Below are 18,841 nucleotides of genomic sequence, written 5' to 3' on the forward strand. Positions count from 1 at the left end.
TCTCACAAATTGTCCCCGCCTTTTTTATACACCTGGCTACATTTGTTTATTAACCCTCCTAGATGACAAATCCATTGAGAAACGAAGTGCCACAGATGGCCCAACTACTAGGTCCATATCGTATCATCATAATATTATTTAAAAAATCATTAGGATAAGGGTTCCCTTGATAAAGATGCATGAAAAGGCTGTATAGTATACAACACCTGTAGCTCAACTGCAAAAACTGCTTTTTTTATTTGATTAGATTTGTATTTGGAAATTAAAAACACATCATAAAAACAAATTCTCTTGACCAATTTGTATTCCTGAGGATATCACCTAAAAGCATTCATTAAAACACTTATTTCCAAGGTGGTCCTCGATGGAAGACATAAAAACACAGCGCATATAGCCTACTCAACTGCTAATTTTTGCTCAACTGCAAAAATGTATGCCTACTTATGTATTAGCCTACAGGGAAAAACACATTCACAACAGGCAGCAAAGTTTATTTTCAGCCAAGTATGGTAATAAGGTAACTTGAGGTCCATTGAGCATGCACCTTCACGTGGTAGGCACATTAACTGTAGGTCAAACTCCCCAAACAAACAAGCACACCATTGATTTAATTTCTATATAAATCACACATACAAAGATCTAACTATTACTCCTCTCTGAACATGAATATAAAACAAAAAGGTGATCTATTAACTGTGTAAACCTTATGCAATATTCATCATTGATATTTGGATACTTGAAATCTGAGTAGTTAGTATCAAATGAAATAAGATGGAACAGCTCCATGCATTAATTGAATAAACAACTATTTGCTCATTACCAGTATGGTATTGTTTAAATTGTACAGCTTTTTGCACGTCAGGGAATTCCAACAATTCTGGACCTGAATGTACCAGTTAATTGTAATCATCTCTCTCTCCTTATGTCTAGTCAAGCCAGGTTGTGGAGGAGAGAGACAGGGATGAACAGGCTATAGACTACTTTGCCCATCCTGAGCCTGCTATGATGCAGGTGTTTTTACATCACCACCCAAAACAAGATTCAGCCAAGAGCGAGTGAGTACACTGGTCCACTTGTCCATGGCACTTGCTGGTATTACATTCACTGAGGGACACGAAGAAGTCAAGTCCGATGGGATTTGGGAATCTCAAATACAAATCGGGATTGGAATAAAAAATGCATTTATATTAAACAATACAGAATACAGCACTTCTTGGGGTCTGTAGGGTAAGCACTTATTCCCTCCCCCCTGAACATTTATGGAGATGTATGGGCCTTTTAAGTCAGTGATAAAAGTGTCTTTCAAGGATAAGTGAGCTCCTGCACTGATTATTATAGTTCAATATTCAATATTTGATCACCAAAAACCACCAAAAAGCATAAAAAGGGGGCCCCCCCCGCCCGAAAAGGGCGCTTAAAAATTGGGCATGCGTGCTGCGCGCTCGATTACAACACACACAGGTATAGTGCCCTTTTCAGCCTTTGAGCACCTGCCCCTCTAAAGTCCTGTGCACGTCCCTGGGAGGGAGGGAGGTGAACGTGACTGTATAGGAGGAAGGGGGAGGATGGGAGAAAGAGGGTAGGAAGAGGAAGGGAGTCATGGAGCAGCAAGAAAAGATGAAGTAATTTCAAACTCTCTGTAGTTCAGAATCAGTGAGCCGCAGGTGGTAGATTGAATACCTGCATTAATTAAATGCTGTCTTAGAGCCCACGCTGCTCAAAGTGCTGTAGAATGGAATGACTGCATGCGCATGTTTTAGTAAGGGTGGCCCCAGTGGGAATAGAACCCCTGGCCCTGGCCCAGAGGACCAAGCACTCAACCCACTGTATAGAACCAGGTGCTGACATTTAAGGCTGCGGTTACACGAGGGGAAAACAGGAATGTTGTATTTTCCCTTTTCACAACGTTGCATTATCACAGTCAGGTTAGACGACGCGTTGTCTCCTGAACTCTCTCGTTGTCAGAAGCTAGGCATGGTCAGACGGCAACGGATCTCATCACTGAATTCAACACTGAGCATGCGCGGGAGGTATTTGTCTGTGCACAAAAGCGCGAGCTCTGGGGTTAAAAACGAAAAATATAGCCTCAATTGTCGACTGGGAGTCTGTGTTTCAACTCGTTCAATTTGACTAACAGGGTGAAACATCAGTTTCCTTTTTTTCCTCCCTCAATAATATTATGTTATTTATGTACATTATCATTATGTAAACAAATGCACATATGGATTGTTTGCTGCAACGTTTCTGAATTAATTGAAGCATTAAATAAGCAGAGAATTAAATTACGATTTCCATAACGATTTGTGTTTAAATAGCCTAGCCATTTAAATTTTTTAATGAAATGCTTCAGTTTAATTAAATATATATTTTTATGTTAATAATAATGTAGGCTCAATTTGCCTATCTAAGCCAGGATACGTCTTCAACGCGCTCACACCACATTGACTTGGGCTGTTTTGTTACTCACTGTTTGATGTTTGTTGATAGTTGCATCTGATGGGTTCGAACCGGTTGAGTTTTATGGAAGGAGTTGTGTAAAAGTTCCAAATAATAACGGGGAAAACAATGAAACAAAAACAGGCTCCAGACTTGTACTAAAAGGGTTTCAAAACAAACAGGCGCAGCAAAAGGGTTTCAAATAAACTCAAAATGATTCTAAACAAAGTCTTTCTTTCAGTCTTTCATTCATTCAATCTGCGCTGTGTGTGTGTGTGTAGCAAGCGAGCGGTTGAAAATCTGTTTCTCGTCTGGCTTGTGCGTTTACACACAGCTGGGCCATAATTAATAGGAGGACCATGGTGCCATTTTACGAGGCGACCAGTGGCGGCGCTATTTAGTCAAAACTATTAAATCAAATGAAATGGCTCCTACATAACCGGCCCCTATTGTTATGGGCAGGCTCTAATAACAATACAAAACCAAAAAACTGCTGGAGCCATACAAAATGTTCAAAACAAAATAAATACTTGTGAGGTGGGAAACAGGCATGGTGTATAGGCCTGTTTGAATCTTCAGTATCTAATTTGAGTTTGGCACCAGCAGGCAAATCTTGCTGATTGGCCTTTCAAGTACACTGGTTTTTGTCTGAAGACGCACACTTCTCACAAGTCCTCTTGAGTCTGGCATTGTTTCCAGGACTCTAGCCAACATCCAGGATCCTCTTGGTGCATTCGTGTCAGCTATGATCACAATGTCTTCCTTTTCAAAGTTCCTGCGGATGCGGTTCCATTTTTTATGTACATTCATAAGAGGTAGGTATTCTTTTATCCATCTGGTCCAAAATAGGTCTGACAGGTACTGTACTTGTCTCCAATGGCGCTTTGCATACACATGGTCTTTTGGGAGGATAGCAGGGTGCTTTGCATCTTCTGGCATGGCTGCTCTGTTTAATCTCCCACCCACTCTTATGGCTTCGTTTTCAAGTTTGGGATCAAGCTTGTAGGTTGAACTGTGTTTCTGCACGTTCAAACTTCCTTTCTGCAATGTTTTGATTTCCTCTTGAAATCCTTGGTTGAGACAGAATTTTACAACGGCTATCTCTGAAATGTCCAGTTCATCCAGAGAAAGGTTGTGCCTTTACAGTGTTTTTAAATTTTTTCATCTCCACTTTAATTGTCTGTCTTTGTTTGTCTGCGTCTCGTTCTTGAATTTGCATCAGATCTTTCCTTTTTTTACTCAACTGCAAAAGGTGAGTTCTCAAATACAGCATCCATGCTACAGCTCTTTTCAATTTGTAGAAACTTGAGTAGTAGTGTATGAGAGTGCTAGTAGGATCTTGATCCATCATCTGAATGGTATTGACTGTAACCTTCTCTCTTTTGACTTCCGGATCGTCGGCTGGTATGGGGGTGAGATCAGCAGGTAAGTTAGGCCATGTCTCTTCTTTTTCCTGTAGGAAGTCCGGTCCCTTCTTCCAGTTTTCACACTTTAAAAATGCATCGGCTGTAAGACCTCGGGACACATGGTCTGCAGGGTTGATCTTGGTGTTCACTTGGGTTCTGAATGTATCTTCATCCACATTCCTGTTCACTTTCACTGCTAGTACTGCAGCAGTAAGTTCCATTCTGGGTATTGTAACCTGTTTCAAGGGGGCGTCTCTTGCCTTTGCCATGATTACACGCAGTCTGCGTTTCTTTGGGTGGCGTACTCCATGGTGAGTCCGTCTTTCCTCTAGATTTAACTGCTCTTGTGGCACAGCTTCAGCGTGTCCCTTTTGAATGACACTTTCAAGAAAGTCAGCGTACTCTTTGTGAAACTCCACATCTTTCTTGAATTTCCCTTTTTGGATCATGAGGTCATTCAAATGTATTATTGATATACGATTGCCGGAAATATGGGTTGGCTGCTTATGGCTTATTGTGGGTTTGTGTAGAAGCCCACTAACCACCCATCCAAGTCTTGTCTTTACAGCGTAGGGCCCATTACCCTTGCTATTAATTACTGCCCACGGTTCCATAAACTTAGCTGCATCATTACCAATCAGGAGTCCAATATCTGCATCAATATATGGCAACTTAACCTCTTTTAGGTAGTTCCATTCTTTCACATCATCCTGAGTGGGAATTTGCTGCTTGGTTACAGGAATTTCTGTTTGAGTATAGAGTGGTGGCAGTTTTAGGAAATCATCTCCTTCAAGACTTGACACTTCCAGCCCATTGATTCGGTTAATACTTATGACCTTTTCTTGTCCTAGAGTACGAAGTAGGATTCGAGTTGGTGTCGCCTTAGCATTCAGTTGCTTCCTTAAAGCCTCAGTACAGAAGGTTCCAGTGCTTCCTGGATCAAGGAAAGCGTACGTTTGAAGTACCTGGTTAGAATTCGACAACTTGATTTGCACAGGAACAATTGACAGTTTCTGTTGGTCACCGGCCCCAGTATGGATAGGCCTTTTCATGGTGACTAATGCACTGCCCACTGACATGCTATCGGTGCTTGGACTAGTTTGACTTGTATCTTTTTTAAATTTAATGTGCAACACAGTAGGATGCTTCTTTGTACATATTTTACAAGTCACACGTCTTTCACAGTCCTTACTCATGTGACCCTGAGTCACACAACCGAAACATAAACCATTTACTTTAAAGACCTCAACTTTGTCTTTGTGTATTTTCTTATCCAATTCCTTGCACAGGTCTGTGCTGTGGTTTTCTTTGCAAAAGAAACATGTTTTCTGTTGCACGGCTGCAGAGCTGCTTGTGCTCGACTGTGACTTTGGTTCTGAGGATTCTGTTACTGTCGCAAAACTGCTCTTATAATTGCCTTTAGTGTATGATGAAACTGCTACAGATTTCAAAATACTGTTTCGCAGAGGAGGGATTGTCCTCTTGTCTTTCGGTTTTGTGTCTTGTATTTCTCCAAAGAGGGGATCAATGGCAATGTTTGCTTGCCTTTCAATGAAATTTACAAGTTGTGGGAACTTATCTCTTCTGTGTGTACGCTCATAGTAACCATATGCTACTGTCCTCCACCTCTCTCTGTGCTTGAATGGCAGTTTTGACAAGACAGATTTCAAGTGTGTAGGATTGTTCATGTCTTGCAGAATTTCATTATTGCTCATAGCATTGCAGCATGTTCTCAAGAAAAGTGAGTATTTGTGTAAGGCTTTACCATCTTCTGATCGGATTGCATCCCAATTCAGAATTTGTTCCTGATAGGCAGCAGCAATGAGAACCTCATTTCCAAAATGTTTGCGTAGCAGCCGTTTTGCTTTCACATAGCCTTTTTGGGAATCCATGTGAAGGCAGCTTCTCACAATTGCCTTTGGTTCTCCATCTGTAAACTGTTCAAGAAAGAGCAGTCGATCTCTGTTGTTACTTGTCTTGCTTTCTATACAATGTTCAAATGTACTAATGAAAGAGACATAACTTAATGGATCACCTTTAAAAACAGGAATCTCTCTAGAAGGCAAGAGTGAGAACCTCTGTTCTTGAATTAACATTTCTGTGATTTCATTTTGTTTTCTCAAAATGTCCATCATGGCTCCGCCTGGTTGAACATTAACCTGAGCACCATCTTGCAAGCCAAAGTTTGGGTTAGGCTGTTGGGGTTGTTGGTGAGCAACAGGCATTCGTGACCTTGTAGGCTGCTGAGCCATTTGTTTCTGTGGCTGCCATAATTGGCCACTACGGGCATGTTGAGACCTTCGTCTCAGTGGTGGATGGGAAGCTGCTCCTTCAAATTCATAATTTTCATCATCATCATCATCATCATCATCATCATCATCATCATCATCATCATCATCATTATTCTCTTCATAGTCATCATCTTCCTCTTCATCATCCAATCTATAATTAACCTTATGGCTGTCCACTGGTAAGGATTGCATTGAGTCAAAATATTCATTGATGTGGATTAAGGGGTTAACATCAAGCCTGGTGTCTACATGTTTAGTAACATCCAGAACTTTTAACCTGGCATCAGCAGCTGCAATTTCCACTTCCAATTCAAATGCTTCCTTTCTTGCTTTGAGCTGTGCCTCCTGAAATTCAAATGCTTGTCTTTGTTTGAGATAAGCAGAACGTGTGGCTAGATTGGCTCTTTCGGCCTCTACCTGTCTTAATGCTGCAGTGCTTGAAGTGGATTTCATGCCAACTGAATTATTGCCAAATGATTTCACACTTTGTGCTGGTGTCACTGCTGGTGTGACTTCTGGTGGCTTTTGTGCCATAGCTGCAGGGGCATTATTTATCCATTCTATAACTTTATCATGAAAATCACATATGATTTTGAACTTCGGCATGTACCACTGATCTTGTTCTTCTGACGCTTCCTCTTCTGATAACAGCTGCTGTACTGTTTTGTGAAGTGATTTGAAGTCATTTGTTTTAGAATTAAATTCATTGTATTCTTGTCTAACCAATTCCACATTATTGTAATCAACCATAAGTGCTTGTAACACATTTCTTTTGCTTGTGAGTTGTCCAAGTTTAGCTTTTCTTCTATTACATTGTTTTGCATAATTAGCCTCAAGTGCCCGTTGTGTGGGTTTCACTTGTCTCTTTCCCTCAACCACAGGCAAATCAACATTTGTATCAGAAGTGTGAACGGCTGTAACTTCAGTCACAATCACAGCTTCAGAATGGCCCAATTCCTCATTATCCTGTCCAGACATTGTTAAGCAGCAATTATTGTCCAAATTCAAATTTATAACGGTGCACAGGGTTTATTTGATGATGACATAATATTCCTTCAAATCCATTTTAAATGCGCGTTCTTCGCGTTCATTTATCCAATTATATTGTACAGTCCATTGTTCTCAATAGCGTGACACATCCATTAGATCCTTTTGATCCCATTTTAAATGCGCGTCTTTCGCGTTCATTTATCCAATTATATTGTACAGTCCATTGTTCTCAATAGCGTGACATCCATTAGATCCTTTTGATCCCATTTTAAATGCGCGTCTTTCGCGTTCATTTATCCAATTGTATTGCACATTCCATTGTTCTCAATAGCGTGACACATCCATTAGATCCTTTTGATCCATCAAATTCCATTAATTGTGTCCGTATCAGAAAGATTTTCAACTTGAATGTAGGCTCAATTTGCCTATCTAAGCCAGGATACGTCTTCAACGCGCTCACACCACATTGACTTGGGCTGTTTTGTTACTCACTGTTTGATGTTTGTTGATAGTTGCATCTGATGGGTTCGAACCGGTTGAGTTTTATGGAAGGAGTTGTGTAAAAGTTCCAAATAATAACGGGGAAAACAATGAAACAAAAACAGGCTCCAGACTTGTACTAAAAGGGTTTCAAAACAAACAGGCGCAGCAAAAGGGTTTCAAATAAACTCAAAATGATTCTAAACAAAGTCTTTCTTTCAGTCTTTCATTCATTCAATCTGCGCTGTGTGTGTGTGTGTAGCAAGCGAGCGGTTGAAAATCTGTTTCTTGTCTGGCGTGTGCGTTTACACACAGCTGGGCCATAATTAATAGGAGGACCATGGTGCCATTTTACAAGGCGACCAGTGGCGGCGCTATTTAGTCAAAACTATTAAATCAAATGAAATGGCTCCTACAAATAATAATATTTACATTTATATATTTATATTTACTGCATATATATATATACATACATATATTTATAGGGCAAATATAACTGAGAGGGCATATATACCCTCATCTTGCACCATGACCTTTTTACACTGCCTATACACTGCCAGGCATCAGGGCAAGTATAAGTGGCTATCTTTTACGGCGTCTTTTACGTCTCTCGAATATTTATTAGAGGCTCTATTTTTTGTGGACGAAAAATACACCAGGCTAGATACCAATTTTCCCGACATAACGCTACCTGCCTCGACAAAATCCGTGCCTTGGTTATCCAGATGAATGATCACCTCAGACTAACTATAAGTGGCTATCTTTTACAGCATATTTTACGTCTTGAGCAATGTTATGTTCCGAGACATATTATCTTTTATTTGTTAGGCTATTTTGAATACACCGTTTAGCCCTAAATGGTGGATTAAAATAGCCTAACAATTACAAATAAAAGGCAATTATGTCTTGCAGTTGCATTATTGCAATCTAAAGAAAATGTGAATTAAAGAAGTTAAAACGAATAAAGACCGCAAACACCTGAGCTACTTGGCCGTTCATCTTGACTAATCCAGTGCTGTAAAAATATGGCTGGATCCTGTTCTCCTCCGGTTCTCACCGGACGTCGGTGTCTAGTGTGCATGGGCGTTGGACGTGAGCGGCACCGGCTCGGGCTCGTGCGAGGTTACATGGCACCGTTCCAAGGGACTTTGAGAATGAAAACCCCCTTGGAGCGTTGCCGCTAGGAAAACAAAAATGCCAGCTAAAACGCTGTTGCCATTTAACTTGGACATGCAAACGAAATCATTCGAAAATACAACGTTCCTGTTTTCCCCTTGTGTAACCTGGGCCTTACACTGTCACAAAGACTCCATTTGAAAGGCTTTTCCTGACAAAATGGCTTAAGCCTCCAACCTGTTTGAACACAAAAGCCCTTGGCAGACACCCCCTACTTACCTACACGCACATCTCCCTCTTGACCTTCTCAGCACTTACCTTTATACCGTTCAGAATCTCATTCATGATTTTCATTCTTTTGTCTTTGAATTTCATGTTTTCAATCTGAAAGGGGGAGAAAAGGAGACAATTATGACCTATAAAAGTGTGTGGAACCACATTGCCCATGGGGCTGTTAATAAGTCTGACAGTTAAGTCTGCGTGACGTATATATATATGTCCGGGGACCAAACGCTCCGCTTCAGACAGCGGGAGATACTAGGAGCTAGGGCTGACCTCGACTAGTAGAATAGTCGACTAATCGATCGAAATGAGCCGTTGTCGACTGCCAACCTCTTAGTCGAATGCAAAAAAATATATAAAAAAGAATGCATTTGTTTATGTTTATTTATTTTTTTATCATTCTCTCCGAATGCAAAGAGACCTAGAAGCATGGCTAACAATAATGGCGCACATACCAGCGATGCTAACTGCCTAAGAAAACGGGCACAGAGGCACTGAAAGAGGATTTCACACACTAGACCAGTGGAGGCTGCTGACCAAATTTTTAGGTGAAGCACAAATTATTATATTATATTATATATTAAATAATATTTTTAAAACATCCCCCACTGTGTGTCAGTGGTCAGTGGACACAGATGAAAACATATTAACATTAGGTGACAGCGGACCTGACCAGATGAAAACATATTAGGTGACAGCGCACCTGACCAGATGAAATCATATTAGGTGACAGCGCACCTGACCAGATCAAAACATATTAGGTGACAGCGCACCTGATCAGATCAAAACATTTTAGGTGACAGCGCACCTGACCAGATCAAAACATATTAGGTGAAGGTGACAAGGAAGCCACAGACTCATACCCCCCCGACACTCAACTAACCGCCTCGGACAGTCCTTCATACCAGTGGCCATCAGGCTCCACAACAGTGGGCAGCGACTGCTGCCAGACATCGACCTAGAACTAATAGGAACCCAAGTAGGACAATAACACTACCTTATGCATACTGCACCTTATGTGGATACTGTGATACTGTGAATAATGAAAAATGTATATTTCAGTTAGTTAGATAGTAAATTATATTGACCTATTTGTTTACACTGCTTGTGTTGTTTTCACTACCTGTACCCCCCCCCCCTTCCCCCATGCTGCTATGATGCCTGAATTTCCCCAAGGGGATCAATAAAGGAATATCTTATCTTATCTTAAAAGGAAAGATGAAATTACCTACCTGGGTTCCATCCTATAGAGGCAAATCTTTCCTGTGACAAAATGGGATCCAATGTAATAAAACTAAGTCAACCAACGAACTAGATTCCTGTACCGGATCTCCTCTCTGGTAAACAAGAATACCTTGAAGACTCTAACAGGAGCACTCATTCAAGGGTACTACGACTATGCTTGCACCTCATGGTACCAAAGCACCTCAAAGGCACTAAAAACAAGATTACAAACATCACAAAACAAACTGGTCAGACTACTGCTTGACCTTACTCCTAAAACCCACCTCACCCCTGTCCACTTTGACAACCTAGGATGGCTTAGAGTAGACGACAGAGTACAGCAACTTGCAATGGGCCTGGTCTACAAGATACACTACACCACTAAGATACCCATGTGCATGTCGAAATACTTCCCAAAGGTCAGTGAATACCACGACCACAACACCAGAGGGAGTTCCACAAATCATGTTCAACCCAGATAAAATAATAAAAAAAAAAAAAAACGTTTTTTTTTAATAAAAGAAAATAGTCATAACTTAGAAATTAGATTGCATAGGTCTATGAATCGATATCGCGATTCTGTTTCGATTAATTGCCCAGCCCTACAGTGTGTACAGTAAGTTAGCTTGGTGATTATCATTGTGATGTAGGCTAAGCTGCCTAGCTACTGTTAGCATACAAGCACTGTAGCCTACTTACTTTTTCATCCACAACGTTTTTTCTGATCCAGATGCATAAATCCACTTCTTCATGTTGCTCAGTTGCTGGTTTATACTTCGGTCCTAATGTTGGCGCAAAGTTTAATTTAGCCTGACTTGTTATAGCTGTACAGCTTACTAACTACTAAACAACAACTTTCTCATAGTCTCAACTTTCACATAGTCAAAATGGGTCCAGCTGCATGTGAGGAGGATAGGTTTAGCTCGGGCCAATCTCAAGTTTCTCAAGTTTCTTTATTAGTTGTCATACAGAAGTACAGAATACTTTTATACAAAATGCTTCTTTATGTTACATTTTGTATAAAAGTATTCTGTACTTCTGTATGACAACTAATAAAGAAACTTGAGAAACTTGAGATTGGCCCGAGCTAAACCTATCCTCCTCACATGCAGCTGGACCCATTTTGACTTTGCAATGCAGAAATCTCTGATTGGATTTGCAAGGCTGCCAATCATATTCAACCTCCGTGTATTGGATGTCAAGGGCTGTCAATCAATCAAACCTCCATTCAATGGCAAGAGTTTAACTGCACAGACCGTGCTTAGATGAAGTTAATAGCCTATTTTGATTTGCTGTTATTTATTATTTATTTAACAATGGGTCACACCTGTGAAGTTTTCTTCACGAATAATTACTGCAGGCAATACTGCAGTGCAGGCCTGCTCAGAGCTGTACATTTTGGCCATTTTTGAAGAAAAAAAATCACTGGCATTTTTTTTACAGAGGAAAACATTTATAATAAAAAAAATAATAATAATAATAATTTAAAAAAAATATATATATATTTTTTTTTATATAGGTATATGTAAATTAATAATTATTATGAATTATGAGTGAATTTGTGTTTCACGTGTTGTCATAGAGAAACCTCCACTGCACTAGACAAATATCAAGATGTGTCCATCAGTAGACCAATTGCTTGCTTTCGCAGAGGACAAGAAGCCTTCAGTCGACTCCTTCAGACACCCCCCACAGCCCAAATGGAATGACCCCCCCCCCGGCCAATCAAAGTCGACTATCCAAATCCTTAGTCGGGGACAGGCCTACTAGCCCCAAACAGTTTATTATGACTCAGATCTATTAAAACAACAAGGGAAACTGAGGCGTGTTGAAAAGACCAGAGCCTCAGCCAACGTGGGAAGCTTGGACCTGGAAACTGTTTATAGGAAGGTCGATACGTCACAAGCATACCTGTACCTCCCCTCCCCCTCCTCCATGCTGCTATGATGCCTCCAGCTGTAATGCCATTACCTTGGTCAAGAGACCAACTCCAGCTGTAATGCCATTACCTTGGTCAAGAGACCAACTCCAGTAGTAATGCCAGTACCTTGGTCAAGGGCAATGGCAGGAAACCTACTGTAGCATGCATGTCTTTTGGTGTGGGAAGAAACCTGGAGGAAACCCAGGCAAACACGGGGAGAACATGCAAACTCCACACAGAAAGGCCTGCTGCTGGGGTTTGAACCCAGGACCTTCTTGCTGTGAGGCAACAGCACTAATGCACTACGCCACCATGCAGCCCATCTTATCTTATCTTATCTTATGAATAGAACTGAGAGACGGTAAGGGGTTACTAAAAGTGGGTTTCAAAATAATGCAATTTGCAAATCAGGAGGAATTCAAAGCCATCCTCCTATTGCACAAAAACAGTTACAAATCCATATTCAAATGAGAATTCGAACTCAAACAGTCAACTTTTTTTTTAACTCCCGGCCATAATATGGATTCAGAAAACTAACCTGGACGCGTCTGGACTTGGCAGCGAGCAAGCCATTTATGGGCACCATGAGCACCATGACGGCCAGGCCGGCCAGGACGGCGGGGCCCAGCTCCAGCCACAGGAAGGCGATGGAGAGCACTATCTGCAGAGGACAGGACCACAGCAGGTGGATGAAATTGATGACGTCGTTGAAGCGCTGGGCGTCTGCTGACATCAGGTTCACCGTCTCACCGACGGTCGACTGTTTGCGAGCTTCGTTAGAAACCACCAAGGCCTGCGAGAGAGAGAGGGAGGGAAGAAGTAAGGAAGAGAGAGGGAGGGAAGAAGTAAGGAAGAGAGAGGGAGGAAGAGAGAGATAGACAGAGAGAGACAGAGACAGAGAGGGAGGGAGGAAGTAAGGAAGAGAGAGAGGGAGGGAAGAAGTAAGGAAGAGAGTCGGAGGAAGAGAGAGAGAAAGAGAGACAGAAAGAAAGACAGGGGGAGAGAGAGAGAGAGAGAGAGAGAGAGAGAGAGAGAGAGAGAGAGAGAGAGAGAAAGAGAGAGAGAGAGAGAGAGAGAGAGAGAGAGAGAGAGAGAGAGAGAGAGCGAGAGAGAGAGAGAGGAAACAGGGAGGGTAAGGAGGGGTGATGTGACCGGAATCAACATAGCATTATAGAATCTTTATGCATATTTCATTAGTAATGTAGCCTGACCATTTCCTCCTTGTAGTGACGACTAGAGTCAATTGTCTCTCTTGCTCTAGTGTCAGGTGGTTGAAACATTCCTAAGCACATAGTTCATCTTGATGACCTCTGACCTCGACTGTGTTAAGATAAGATAAGATGATCCTTTATTAATCCCCTTGGGGAAATTCGGGTGTCAAAGCAGCATGGGGGGGGGGGATACAGAGCTTCACATTCCTATACAGACCAGTATCTACACTATAGATACAATATACAATTATAAAATATAAATACAAATACAATATAATATAAAAAAGTACAAATACAAGATAGTCCAGTGATACGAGTCTCTAGTTCTCAAGTCCCCAGTTCTGACAGTGATAGTTCTGGCAGCAGAGCCGGCCGTCCGAGCCCTTTGTTGTAGAGCCTGATGGCTGCGGGTATAAAGGACCAGTCCAGGCGGTTTGTGGTACAGTAGGTCGGGGGGATGAGTCTTTGGCTGAACTCCAAACAGCTAATGTTGACGCTGCTATTGTGGTTGCGGGCGATTTCAACAGGCTGTGTAAAAAGTACCCAGAAATTATACTTAAAGGGGAACTATCTTATAAATGGCCTTTTTCAGTGTTTAGCATTGTTTCATAGCTATGTGGACTTATATTAATATGATCTATGTCTCTAATTCTCATATTGGCGCATTCTTCCAATTCTCCTCTCACAATATTCACCCTCACTGAACTGAGTCATCTGAAAATGTGCTGATCTGTGATGTCAGATGTCTCAGCTGCATAATAATGTGGCTGTGTAGCATCAGGCCCCGCAGTGGTTTAGGTGCCCAGGCTCAAAACGGCTAAAGATCTTGAGGTAGAAAAATGCTGTTTTTGAGTACTTCATTAGAAATACAAAACAATGAATAAAAAAAAAAAAAAATTACAGAGGTGTTCCATAGACTCACAGGAATTGTGTAAAAGTGCCCAAATAGTGAAAGAAATAGTAAAATAGTTCCCCTTTAAGTGAAAGTACTGTATGTGTACCGTTTCAAAATCGTACTCAAGTAAAAGTCTGAGTATCTGGCTAAAAACACACTTGATTAAAAGTTTTAAAAGTTTCTACTTTTAAATGTATGTACTAAAAAGTAAAAGTTAAAGCTTTTTTTTAATTCCGGGGCAATGGAATGTTCCGTTTTGTCCTCTTCATCACTCGTACTATCGTTTGTGGCCATCTTCTGTAGCTTGTCACTCTGACTGTCTATTCTTCTGATAGCAGGTGTTTAATCAAAGATCCCCGCTTTCTAGTCTCGCACAAGGACCAATCAGCATGGGGTATGGGCGGGTTCATTTTCCATTGATGGGGATTTGATTGACTGTTTTTAAATAAAGTGCGGTCGCAGGATTAATAACGTTAACGTTAGTTTGGCCAGAGAAACATTAATATACTAATTAAAACAGTTGGACCTGCGCCGCCCCAGGCTGTGCCTCAAATAGATCCGCTAACAGCTCTATCTCTAATCTTTCAAAATGTTCAGTTGCTATCGCTATCAGCTCTATCTTAACTTTTTCAAAATGTTCAGTTGCTATTGCATGCACTCATCTGTGTTTCATCATCATCATCATCATCATCATCATCATCATCATCATTTATCTACACACATGAGTGCATGCTTACCAACTGTCCGTCTGCAACACTACTATCACCGACATCTAAGAAAGGAGATCCCCCCTTGGATGGCCCTTCTAAGGTTTCTCTCCTCCACACTGCCTGTGGTGCATTTTTTCCTATTGATAGGTTTTAGTGAGTTTTTCCTTACCTTCGCGTGGTATGTGTGTTTGCATTCATTCATTTATTTTGCATTTATTTAAAATTTGTTGGACCTTATGGTGTTCCTGTTTTGTTCTTGACTTATTGTTATGTTTCTTCTTGACTTGTTTAAAGAAGACGTGTCCGGCCCATGGGGACATTAACGTGTGTTGTCGGGCCTTACAAATAAATTTGATTTGATTTGATTTGAGGGATTTGTACTTTGTAGGTCTGCATTTTAACACTTTGGCTGCCATGGGTTAAATTCATTATCAACCATAGGTTGCCGGCTCTATTTGTCTATAGAGAAAGTCCCCTTCTTTGCAGGGCTATAACTTTTTAAATTATATTGCTACATTGCCATTATTAGGGCCCATTCAAAGTCCTATATGTATTGTTCATTGTGTAGCAACGTTAAACTTTTTCATTCACATATTCATAGTAACGTATGGTCTAATGTATAAGTATGTTTTCATCTCTTTCTGCAGCTTTCTCCAGAACGTGATCTATAGCCCCAAATACATTATATTGATGATGCAATACAGTTTATGGCAATCAGCGTGATATAAAAAATTCCAACTAGACGTACTTCTAGAAGTTACTACACGTCATCTGATGTTGACCGGATGGGCTAGGGGGCATTTATAATTCCGTGGGCAGCGTTATACCAATCATCTAATGTGGGTCAAATGTTGATAATAGCAGTTAGTATCGAAGACGGTAACTTTACACGCTAAAACTCACCCCAGTCCCAGTCAGAGAGTAGACATTTTATCATTATGGGATGTAGATTTACCCGGTCCATCTCCAGCTTGTATAATGGTATATAAGTCCAAATCATGTTGTTTATCGAGTTATTGGCAATCGATCGCTATGTAGTGTGACGAGCCAGAGTCCCGGGACATGTACCGAGTGCCCGGAAGTAATACGGCCGTCCAGCACAACCTCTACGGCACTTCCTGTTAAGCGATTGCGCCGATCGGCCACCAGATGGCGCTCCTGAACCGCCAGAGAGCTCAGTGGGTCCTCCTGGTGGATCTCAGGCCAGCGGAGGGGACATATGAATCCGATCCCAGATTTTTGAAATATTGATATTAAAGACGCTGTAAAGCGTCTTCGGCAACTTGAGCATGGCCGGGAATGACGTGTTTAAGCGTTTCCCGGCACCCAAAGTGTTAAATGTAAAGGAGTAAAACGTATGTTTTTTTTCTGAAATGTAATTGATTAAAGGTACAAGTATACAAACCTAATAATACTAGAGTAAAGTACAAATCTCCCAAAAACAGTACTTAAGTATTGTAACAAAGTACAATTACTCAAGTACTTCACACCCCTGCCAATGCCCTATTCTAAATAAAGGGGTGACAATAGGGATGTTCGATATTGGCTTTTTTACCGATATCCGATATACCGATATTGTCCAACTCTTAATTTCCGATACCGATATCAACCGATACCGATATATGCAGGGTTCCCCCCCCCCCCAGTGTGCGAACAGCAGCAGCGCTGCGCGTGCCTAACAGGGAGGACTTTACTGTGACGCTTGCTGACATAGGCTATAGGTATGAGTAACGTTACAGAACCACACATAGTCCACACCACACAGGTGTCTGCATGCATGATGAAGACGCATGTTGAAATACACATGCTCAGATTAACCCCTCTGATCCAACACTAAAATTCACACACAACAGTCCTATTTACACATAAACACACGGATGAACCAATACCGAACAACAAGTCCACGACCAAACACATAGAGTCTAACATTATTATAGTAGGCAAATGCAACATTAGCACACCAGTCAGCAGTGGCACCCTGGTCAGTACTCAAAGAGTGACGCACCCACACACGAGAGAAGCGCAGCTATGCATGTAACCAACGCACAACAATCATACGATAGACATTTTATAAATGAGCAATAATGATAATAATACAGTTACTGTAAAGGAAAAGTAGGTCTTACCTTAACACAGAAGCGACCACAAAGGCCTGGGATCAGCTGCCTGCGAGATGCGTCCTCACTTGCTGTTTTAAAGTGGCACGCTAAAGCAGGGCATATTCCAGACTGCTTTTACAGTATTAAAATTACTCGCCACCCACCTGATGGTGAAGATCTGCCCAATTCTCAAAAGATGCATGTCACAGAAGTAGTCCCTGCAGCAGGTGTAACGTTGTTAGCTTCGCCAGCAGTCAATTTAAAATTGTCTGCGATTGAAGAAGTAGATGCTCCTACCGGCTCCTGCTCAGTCGAGTCGATTGGCTGCTTCGCCCAGGGGCGGACCTAGCACATTTGGCGCCCTAGGCGAGCTTCACTACTGCGCCCCCCCCCCCCCCCCAAAAATCAAAACATCTTAACCCTTTCACTGCCGCACTACCAAACGGTTAACCCTTTTCACTGCGACAATACACAGAAGGTTAACCCTTTCACGACCGTCGGTTGTGTGATAGTAAAGGGTTAACCCTCTGCCGTGTGGCAGTGAAAGGGTTAAGAGTTAGGGCTTGTGTCCATAGGGGACGTTTTATGAGTTTGCAGCTCCTTTCTGTCATTCATTTCTATGCTGGAGAAGCGTCAGGCGCGCTCCTCTTCTCAGCGACGCGCCTCGCGTTTTATGATCTCTGGGCGGCAGCGTTTTTGGTCGGAGCGCTCTCAGCTCATAAAGTTGAAACTCGTTCAACTTTTTTGAAAAGGAGCGTGCTCATCAATGTAACTCATCGAGGAAGGGGCAGATCCGCAGCTGGCGCGAGCTCTGGGGAGACCCAGAAAGACGCTCAAAGCTTTTTTTTCTTCTTTTTTCAAAGCAGTCCGCCTTGAAAAAAAGGCTTTGAGTGGACACATAGCCTTATACAGTAAAGTACTGCACCTTTATTTTTTACAAGCAAGAACAAGAGCTAAGAATAAATGTAAAGTGCACACTAAAGAATTAAAACAAATAAACAACTTAGCTAACACACAATAATAACAATAACAAACAATAAAAGAATGTGCAAATTTGCTTTCAAAGAAAATTAAGAAGAAATGTAAAGTGCACACTAAAGAATTAAAACAAACAACTTAGCTAACAATCAATAATAATAATAACAATAACAAACAATAAAATAACATGCAAATTTGCTTTAAAATAAAATTATGTATTGTAAAATATGTTACACATATATAATCAAAATATAATATGCTAAATAAACAAACAAATAAATAAAAATTACAAATTCACTTTGTCTAAAGAACTATTTACATTCCACTCCCTATCATCACACTTCAAGGTTATCCTGTAGCTCCTACTGGTTTCCATTTACAGTGCAATCCTTCTGGCCTTCCTCGCTGCAAAGTCATCAATCACATCATCATAGATCTGACCACCAACCTCATGGTTAATACTGATTACAGCCAGACCACTGAGGCGTTCTTAAGCCATGGTTGACCTCAGGTATGTTTTCAAGAGTTTTAATTTGCGCCCGGGTAGCGCAGCGGACTAAGCGTCTGTCTACCACCGCAGAGACACTGATATCGAATCCAGCTGTCGCGTTTTCCGCTCTGATTGGCCACTGACCTACGCTAGTTTTGGCCCCCCCCCCCCCCCCCCCCCCCCGGTATGAGCGTAGAAATAATGCGTGGAGAGCGGAGAGCGAGCCTCGCACACATGCACTTTGAAATGGGTATCACAGTAGTACGCCCTACTGTAGAACAGTGGTTCTCAAACCTCTCCTCGAGACACCCC

The 18,841-nt window shown here is 41.5% G+C and overlaps 1 protein-coding gene across 1 annotated transcript in view; it reads right to left on the reverse strand.

Moving 5' to 3' along the window:
* Positions 1-18,841, reverse strand: part of abcc2 (ATP binding cassette subfamily C member 2) — a gene marked incomplete at its 3' end in the record, with an annotated part of 254,616 nt that overhangs the window by 162,669 nt on the left and 73,106 nt on the right. The window contains exons 10-11 of the mRNA XM_084321278.1: positions 12,685-12,939; positions 9,038-9,103 (exon numbers count right to left, since the gene is read on the reverse strand). Coding sequence (XP_084177404.1) covers positions 9,038-9,103; positions 12,685-12,939 — 321 coding nt within the window. The remainder of the gene's footprint in view (positions 1-9,037; positions 9,104-12,684; positions 12,940-18,841) is intronic.

This window comes from Notolepis coatsorum, assembly GCF_963971535.1.
Source record: "Notolepis coatsorum genome assembly, chromosome: 9".
Taxonomy (NCBI): domain Eukaryota; kingdom Metazoa; phylum Chordata; class Actinopteri; order Aulopiformes; family Paralepididae; genus Notolepis; species Notolepis coatsorum.